This window comes from Suncus etruscus, chromosome X (assembly GCF_024139225.1).
Source record: "Suncus etruscus isolate mSunEtr1 chromosome X, mSunEtr1.pri.cur, whole genome shotgun sequence".
NCBI classification, from domain to species: domain Eukaryota; kingdom Metazoa; phylum Chordata; class Mammalia; order Eulipotyphla; family Soricidae; genus Suncus; species Suncus etruscus.
This window is the reverse complement of record NC_064868.1, coordinates 13991338-14000628: the sequence shown is the minus strand read 5'-3', so window position 1 is coordinate 14000628 and position 9291 is coordinate 13991338. Positions and strand designations below refer to the sequence as shown.

The 9291-nt window shown below is 48.8% G+C and overlaps 1 protein-coding gene across 1 annotated transcript; it reads left to right on the top strand.

Moving 5' to 3' along the window:
• The first annotated feature begins 1250 nt into the window (after positions 1–1250).
• TMSB4X (thymosin beta 4 X-linked) lies at positions 1251–3235 on the top strand. Its single transcript, XM_049767108.1, has 3 exons — positions 1251–1373; positions 2362–2475; positions 2818–3235. Exons 2-3 carry the CDS (start codon positions 2376–2378, stop codon positions 2850–2852), a joined length of 135 nt encoding a protein of 44 aa, XP_049623065.1. The 5' UTR covers positions 1251–1373; positions 2362–2375; the 3' UTR covers positions 2853–3235.
• Positions 3236–9291: the final 6056 nt, after the last annotated feature.

Here is a 9291-nt window from a genome sequence, read left to right as displayed (position 1 = left end):
TCTCCCTTCCTCCTCAGAAGGAGGAACTTCCCTGCTTGAAGCAATGGGGAACTCACAGGCCTTTAAGTGCCTTGAAGGCTCTACCGAAGCCAGGAGGCCAGGCAGACAAAAACACCGCCAGAAACCTGATTTGAAGGGGGTTCTGGAAACAAATCCCCAAAAGCAGGAGAGTATGTGTCCCCTGAAAACATCAGTTTGGGGCCTTTTTCAAAGCTGCCTGTGTGCTCTGGTCTCTCCCTTTCCTGGGTCACTGGCAGGCAGTGAGACTTGGTGTCTGCAACTCATTTCTGCAGTGAGGAGGTGACTGGCCTCTGAGGCAGGTGCCATTTTGGAATTGCCCCCCCCCTCCACTCAACCTCCCCAAGCTCCCTCAACAGCTCTGGGGAGGGTGGGCAGGAGGCACTAAAAAAGAAACCTGCTCCTCTCCAAATGGTTCTCCTTTTCAACTTCAACTTGAGATTTTCCCGTTTCTGCGTTTGCAGCCTTAAGCATGAAAGCAGGCCATCTTAGCAAGCACTTTGATAATTTAGGAAAATCACAAACAGGCAAGTGCGGGCACTTCCTCATTGTCAGGCCAGTCGCTGAGCTTGAACTTGACTTCTACTCCCATACCAAGAGAAAGCGTGGAATTCTAGAGAAACACCCCCCCCCCAACCAATATTCGGATAGCTAAGTTGCGAACTAGGAAAATGGAAGCGGAGGGAAATCCAAGAGAGATATTGCAGAAAAAAAAAAAAACTAAATTTTTTGGGGGGTATCACTCATTCTGGGTGCTTTAAGCTCCAAGAGCAGAGGACAAGCAAGTAACCGACTGTAGACACAAAGAAGGCCAGGGTGGGGCAGGAGAGCTGAGTCACAGGACTCGAACCCTGGCAGTGGGCAAGGTCCGCGGCGAGCCTGGTCGAGGGGGGGGGGCGGGTGCAACCGACAAAACCAGTTTCCCACTCTCCCAATGTCCGATCCCCTTCGGACAGGCTCTTCTTAGCCATCAGATACGTCGTGAATCCCCCCCACGCCCGACCCCCCCAAAAATAGATCTGCACCCGCGGCTATGAAAAATCGGTACTAGAGACATCCATGAGAGACAAAGCCTTGTGGAGGAGGGGCGGGGAATTTGGCTTTCGGGGCTTTCCGCGACCTTTGTGGTGGGGTTCGGGGCGCCTTGGTGGACGCGGGCTCGGGGTGGGGGCTGCACGAGAACCGCCCGCAGGGCCCCAGCCCGCTGCAGAGCTGGGGCCGGAGGGAAGCTGGAGGCCGGTGACGTCACCTCATTTGCATTCCCGGCACCCATATAAACCGGCGCCGCGCCCCGCCCGACATTTCGCTGGTGGTCGCCGTCCGTTTTCGTCTCTCCTAGCTCGCGTGCCTCGTTGGTGAGTTCCCCCCGTATCCCTGTCCGTCTCCCCGCTCGCCGATCAGGCCGTGCCTTTCCTCCCCTGTTACCTTGCAGGGCTTCCCCGAAAGGTGTTCTGTTCTGGGGTCCCGCACCCCGGCCTTGGAGACGCCCAAATCTTTGCAGCTAGGGCTCTGCTTTAGCGGGGCTAAAATCAGGGTTCGGCTCGCGACTACGCGCGCTTCTGGGCAGCTCTGGCGCGCTCCGAGCGCTTTTTCTGGGCGCCCCCCACCTCCACTCCAAGCCATCTCGCTTGCTTCTTGGGGGGGCACAGCCGACGAGGGCGACAGAAAGATCCTTTGTTCTGCCTGGATACCCACCCGGCGCTTCCAACGAGGCTATTTTTGCCCTCGAAGTTGACGATCTTCGGGGAGCTGCGGCAGGGAAGAGGGGGGTGACACTCGTTCGGACGGGGCTCCTCGCCGGGAGCTATACTGCTCCGGAGGCAGATGGGGGAAGGTGGGGTGTCGGGGCGCGGCGCATTGTTGAGGAAGGAAGCGGGGAGGGCGGTGGTCGGCGGCGATCGGAGCTTCTGCCTTTGTGTGAGACCTGAAAGCCAAGTGGGGGGCCCGTAGATCTTTTTGGGGTGGATGGTTAGGGCAGACCTCCGGGAAATGGCAGCGCGCGCTGCGACAGGGCCTTCGCTTCTACCTTGCCCTTGAAAGGGCTCCGTTATTTTTTTTGCCCCGTTGCAGCCCCATTGGGTTGTTCACCCTGCGGGAGGTTGGGGAGGCGATCGGGGCCACCTAGCGCGCGCACTTTTCGGGTTGATCCCCTTTAGAAAAGAATCGGCTCCTTTTCTGTGCAAAGGAGGAAGCTTTTTTTTTGACCCGAAAGAAAACGGAAGGAGGTAGAGGTGTGGTTTTGCGCCCCCCCCCATAGGGAGGAAGCAGCGATCTTGAAGCCCGGGGCCAATGTGGGTGGGTGTTTTTTTCTCACCCCTCCTTGTTTTTTTTCTCTACCTGCAGCTTCCTCCGCAACCATGTCTGACAAGCCCGATATGGCCGAGATTGAGAAATTCGATAAGTCGAAGTTGAAGAAGACAGAAACGCAAGAGAAAAACCCCCTGCCTTCTAAAGAAAGTAAGCCAGCCCCCCATCCCTACTCTTCCTCATGGCGGCAGGGCAGGGCGGGAGGGACTGAAGGGAGGAGATGGGAGGGGCTGGGAGAAGAATTTGGGGAGTTGGGGGGGGTGTCAGGGAATGCAGGGGAGGAGCCTGACAGCTCAAAATGAAGATTGCCTGGAAATAGAATTGCCGATTGTTTTGGGGTTGTTTTTGTTCCAAGTGTCAGTATTCGTGATGAGAATGGAGGCATGGTCGCGACTGGGTAGAATAAGCGGATTTTCAAGGGAGCAGGGAAGCTTTTTGCAGCTTTGCCAGATCCTCATCCATTCCCCCCCCCCCTTTTTTGTCTTTCAACAGCCATTGAACAGGAGAAGCAAGCAGGCGAGTCGTAAGAGAGCGAGGCTGCCCTTCCATGCTGTACATTCCACAAGCATTGCCTTCTTTATGTTACTTCTTTTAGCTGTTTAACTCGGTTAGATGCGAAGTTGAATAAAGTTTAAAGTTAAATGACTGTGCTGCCCCCCCTTTCACATTTTAAGATTTGGGAACTACTGACAACTACTGAGGCGCCTTGCCTCCCCCATCGGTCTTGGGTTGGAAGGGAAAAAAACTTGGGTGTTTATGTTGGGGGAAGGAAGAAGCCAGGTGGGACCAGAGATGGAGTTAACACCGGGTGTGGGTTCAAAGTGTCCTGCTGGCTGTAAAAAACAGTTAAATTGAGTGCCATTTTTTGTTGAATGGTTTAATTATATTGGAATGCACAATTTTTTAATATGCAAATAAAGTTTTAAAACCTGGTTGTGTGGCCTTTGGAAAGAGCGCCTTGATAGTAAGGCTATTTTCTTAGGGGAAAAGATATATAACCTCTTTAGGGCATGGGGGTGGCAGTGCGGTAACTTGGCATATGGAGACCATAATTGATAAATTGGTTGGGTCTATTAGTGCACTAAATTTGTGGGTATTTGGGTTCTTCGTACGAATACGGCATAAGAAGGGGGATACACACCTCCAGTGCCTAAGCTGACACTTGGTGTTTGGTCCTGTTTCAGACCTATTTAGCCAGTATGAACGGTTTCAACAATTTTGTCAGGAAAATGAGTAGCTTTTGAAAGATTTATTAAAACTTGCTTCTGGGACTAAGTGGTGGCAGACGGGGTAGGGCATCGGCCTTGCGCTAACCCAGGGTGGACTGCAGTACAATCCCCCAGAGTCCAATACGGTCCCTCAAGCCAGGAGCGATTTGAGTGCATAGCCAGGAGTAATCCCTGAGCATCAGCGGGTGTGGCTCAAAAACCAAAAAATAAAAACATGCTTCCTCTAAAGGCAGATGTCCCGTATTTTACAAAATGAATGCATTGGCCACTAGTAAAAGTTTTGAGGTTATGAAATCATATAGGTTAAGGACTATATCAAAGAGGTTTTGCCTTTCAACCAAAAGCAAAAATTTTAGCCAAGAGGATTTTGTAGACATAAGTCACCTTCCTTGAAACCCTATTACAAGGGGTGAGTGACGCCACCTTCTTGTTCAAGGGTACATAATGTGCAGGAAAGCCGGAAAAGCAGTTCTGATTTGCAAGAATTAATTTATAAACGAGCTGATAACGGTGCAGAAAGTTTTTCAAGTACCCATTAAAGCAAAATGGGCAATTGGCCCCAAAGTCCACTCGGGGCATCTGAGCCAAGCTAAAATGTACAATGCAAATAGTTCCAGAAGTTCAACACTATCCAAATTGAATTTAAAAGTCTTGGGGGAAGGAAGAAAAGCTGGTGGAGGGCAAAGTGTTGATTATTATTCGGCCAGTTTTGTTTCCTTTGCTCAACTCTTGAGAAATGCTCCGGAAACCATTCACCTGTGGTTTATAATCAACTAGACTAGAGCATCAGCCTGCAGCAGCCTTTCAGCCTACACCAGATCTGGCGGGATGGAGAAAGCCCCAGTGCTTTCTGGTTCCCAGAGCCCAATTAGGGACAAGGAGCCAGGCCTTCCAGCCCTGCCTTGGCTCTTTTCCTGTCTGCAAGGAAGGGTGTGGACTAAATGAAAATACCGAGGCACACTAAGCTTTTTAGGGCAGCTGCGTGATGTGGTTTTTTTTTTCCCCTCTCCAAACAATGCAAGGTGCATCAGAAGTTAAGAAACGAACCCTTTTTCAGCTCCCAAATAAAAAATGAATTTTCAGGGGGGAAGGAGAGTTTATGCAATCGATGGGTGCATGCCACCGCCTTTCTCGTTTGAGAGGACAAAAGTAAGGTAACCCTCCTCCAAGTTCCCAAATGATGGACGGAGTTTTGCAGGGTGAGCATTGAGAAGGTTCTGCTCCTAGCGGGTGCAAAAGAAACTGCTCTAAGGCAGGGGAGGCTTTTTGTTTGATGGGGGGTGGGGTGAAGTATTTTTTTTTCTCCCCAAGAGAGAATCTTCCCAGAAGGGAGTGGGGCATTAAAGACTCAATCTGGGAATTTATACTCCAGCCTTTTAGGAGCTGGGAGGGCTGAGCGTTTCTCAGGGGTACAATTTCGGGAATCTGAGGATGCGGGATCTTGAACCCCAGAGATGGTGCTCAAGGAAGGTGCCTCTGGCCCCCCTCCCCTTCCCCAGGAGGCCCAGCTCAGCGGCGCGCGGAGGTAGAAGCTCAATGAAGGTCAGTGCGGACCGGGTGTCTGCACCTTTTAAATTCAGCTGCACGCAGACACCACACAGTGGGCATTAAAAAAAAAAAACACAAATAAAAGCACTGGGCACGACGAGACATTCATTTTGAAATCTCCGAAATTTCTCAGCTACTGCAGTCACGTTTTCCAACGGCCAGAATTTGAAAGCGACTGTCGGAAGCAACCCCGGTTTGAGATGAAGGAAGGAGGAGGCGGCGGTTGCTACCAGACGGGGGTGGGGTGGGGTGGGGGTGCTGTCTCTGCTCTTTTCCATCCCTGCTAATCCCTGCACTCTCCCCACACTCTGAATGAGATAAGGCCTCTTCCAAATGCACCCGATCTATATTCCCCCCCCCCCAAGAAGCCTCTAACTCCGTGAAACACAAAATTAACTCAACCGCAGTCTTGCTTCTTCTGAACCCCCCAGGGTCCATTTTGCCCGGCACCCCAGAAATAGGAGTACCTTTGGGTAACAATAGCGTGGCCAGAAAACAAAAACAACCACCCAAGGCTCTTCGAAATTGCAGTATGGAAATGGCAACATTGTCTGCGAACCTGAAAGCTCTTAACGCTTGATTTGCTCCAGTTAATTTTGTGGGATTCTGCTGGGCGCTGAAGAGGAGAAAAACACCCTCCCCTGCTCCGCCTTCCAGTTGCTCACTTTTCTGATACAGTGACAGACCAAAAAAACAGAAAGGGGGAGGGACAGAGCCAGAGAGCGGGACGGAGAGAGACACAGAGAGACAGAGGCACAGAGATTCACATGGCAATGGAGGACAAGTGGAAGGTTCAGATGGATTTTAAAGCAAAGTTACAGACATGTTGTATCATGAAGAACAGTATGAAGAAGAGAGATTTCCTAAAACATGTCTTCTTTGGCCTGGATTTCTTGCCCTTACTCAGTTTTTTAATTTCCCGGATCCCACTCTCCCACCAGTAGCAAACCAATCATTGGCTTTTGAGACTTGTATGCTAAGATTCTCTTTCCTGGGGCCAAGGCACCTTGCTTAGTGATGAAGTAACACGTATGGGAATTTTCACATCTGCATTGAGTAACGGCTACTTCGTGGAAGGTGCTAGTTTTAAGGGGACCTTGGACTATGTAAATGACATGCCAGAAAACAACTTGAAACATATTTACACAAGTAGAAATATATTTTAAGAGCCTATTTGCCTCTGTTCCTTGGTGTAGCTGATTCTTACTCAACGTTTAGGGCTCACGCTACTTATTTTTTTAGCATATTTTACTTTTTTATTTTATTTATGTTTGGGATGGGCACACCCAGTGCTCCAGGGGTTACTCCTGGCAGGCTTGGGGGACCATATGGGATGCCGGGAATCGAACCTAGGTCCATGCAGGGTCGGCAGCATGCAAGGCAAACACCTACCGCTGTGCTATCATTCTGGCCCACCTCAAACTACTTGATAAGCCAGAGTAGTGAGTGAGTCCAGTAACCACCCAAATATAATACTCATAAAGATGCTATTTCTGCTGCTGAGTCCTGTCCTTCAGCTAAAGATACCCTTTTCTTTTCCATTTGTTTGGAAATGCTAAAAAATTAGTATTTCCCTGTTGAAGGTCATTGATGGAGCTTTGGTAATTCAGAAATGTGTTAAGATTCTTTGCTTTGGGTGGTTATTTTCACTAATATTTCTATGAAAATTACATTCCGGTTTCTCCCTGAGCACAATGGTGAGTGAAATTTGATAAAAACCAGCAGATGCTCGGCATCAGAATCAAATTCTTTTTTTTTTTATCAGCATCGATAAATCTTGCCTGTTGGGCCCGGAGAGATAGCACAGCGGTGTTTGCCTTGCAAGCAGCCGATCCAAGACCTAAGGTGGTTGGTTCAAATCCCGGTGTCCCATATGGTCCCCCGTGCCTGCCAGGAGCTGTTTCTGAGCAGACAGCCAGGAGTAACCCCTGAGCACCGCTGGGTGTGGCCCAAAAACAAAAAAAAAAAAATCTTGCCTGTTATCTTTTGACAATCCTTTCTGATGAATGCTCTAGCTTTAGGAATAGCTTGCATGGACATTTTAAAAATCTTTCTTTGCGGGCCAGAGAGATAGCACAGCGGTAGGGCATTTGCCTTGCATGAAGCCGGCCCAGGACGAGAACAAATAGTGGTTCAAATCCTAGTATCCCATATTGTCTCCTGTGCCTGCCAGGAGTGATTTCTGAGCACAGAGCCAGGAGTAACTTCTGAGTGCCTCAGGGTGTGGACCCCCCCCTCAGAAAATCTTTCTTTGGACTGATACATAGTACAGAGAGTAAGGCAATTGCCTTGTACATAACCAACTGGGGTTCCATCCCTTGCATCTCATATGCACCAGGATTAATTCCTGAGTGCACATCCAGGAGCATTAACCTCTGAGCATTGCTAAATATGGCCCTAAAAGCAAAAACAAAAAAAAATGGGGCGGTAGCAGAGCGGTAGGTCACTTGCTTTGCAAGCTGCTGAACAAGGACGGACCTTGGTTGGATTCCCAGCATCCCATACGGTCCCCCAAGTCAGGAGTGATTTCTGAGTGCATAGCCAGGAATAACCCCTGAGTGTCACTGGGTGTGCCTCCCCCAAATAACCAAAAAATATGGATACAATTAAATCTTTCTTGCTTGTGGATTTTATGATTTAGGTGAAGAACTTCCAGAAAAACATTTATTGCTTATGCTTCATACTTTCTGTTTTCTTTCCCCCAATTGACTGCCTGCAAGGCTGCTGGGAGCAGATAGTATGTCAGGATTTTGAAGAAAGGTCATTGAACACAGGAGGCCTCAATGCCAGCGCATGGCAGACTGATGGGCCACGTCCATTTCCGGAAGGCCTGGACAGAGTTGTGTTCAGTAGCTATAGAAGCAGCCAGCTGGAGCCATTGCTGTCTCCTGATTGTCAGTGCACAAAAAATGACGCCTTTCCTCGTGGCCACACTGAGCTCTGGAAGGAGCCGATTCCCTGCAGCTGCATGTAGATTTGGTGACAGTTTTCCCAGGCTCAAAACAAAAATATTTCCTAAGATGTGAGAAGAGAACGCTCACAAAAAAAATTTCACGAACTGAAATTCAAATGTACTGAGTACTTCCGGAGAGTCCTGCTCCGTCACAGTCACTGGGAGGAGGAAGGCAAGTCAGACCCAGAATGGACGCAAGGTGAGTGGATGGCCAGAGTCTGATCAAGTCTCTAACCACTTTGAGCTTGCTGTTATTTTTGCCAGTCCATAGACAGGTTGGGCAAAGTGGAACCAGACGGTGAAGGGTCCCTCGGCCTGACTAAAGAGCTTGAAAATGACACTTGGGCAATAGAGAGATATCAGGAGTAAAAATCATTCCATCCACATGAACCAGCTTGTAGTCTTTTCCTGCTCAGAAATGTCGCTCGATGTAAGGTAGGGCAATGGAGGAGCTGTCTGTACTTGTTATCAAAAAATATTATCGGGTATGATAATTAGCCTAGTATGAGAAGGCAATAAATCATACTTTTATTGGTATTTTAGTCCACATTTCAATAGGACAGACTGTAACATCTTTGCATTATAAATACTTTCCCTGCTCACTTGCTATCAATCTTTTTTATTGTGGGGCTACTTTCCAGGGGTACTGGTAGCGTTACTCTCTCCCAGTGATATTGGGAAGTAAGGTAGTGCTTGAGGTCAAATCCAGGGTCTACACATGCACCACTTTGAGCTACCACTCTCCAGCCCCTAGTCCCAATTTTCACACTGGCTAGACTGGGTGCATATATATCTGAAATGGGTAAAATGACTTTGTTCCTGGGGCATTGCTAAGGTTTGCACTACTTTTACTCTAGGATGGACACATTCCAAACTGTTCTTCCATCAGCTTCTGAGCTGCTGTCCATAACAAATGACCACAAACTCAATGACTTAAAACAACAAATTTCTTTTTATTTTGTTTTGTTTTTTGACTATACCCAGCAATGCTCAGGGGTTCTCTTGGCTCTGTACCCAGGAATTACTCATGGTGGTGCTCCGGGGACTTTATGGGATGCTGGAGATTGAACCCAGGTTGGCTGCATGCAAGGCAATTGCCCTACCCACTGGACTATATTTCCAACCCCACAACAGAAAAATTTTCTCACAATGTTGAAGGCCACAAGACCAACATCTAAATGTCAACTGGGCCCACTGCTTCCAAAGTTTCTGGGAACAAATATTGCTAGTATCTTC

What these genes read in the sequence shown, in the direction of transcription:
- TMSB4X (XM_049767108.1), top strand. Translation starts at nt 2,376, where the DNA reads ATGTCTGACAAGCCCGATATGGCCGAGATTGAGAAATTCGATAAGTCG. An exon ending in CCCCCTGCCTTCTAAAGAAA is followed by an intron (nt 2,476 to 2,817) that starts GTAAGCCAGCCC and finishes GTCTTTCAACAG; the next exon opens with CCATTGAACAGGAGAAGCAA.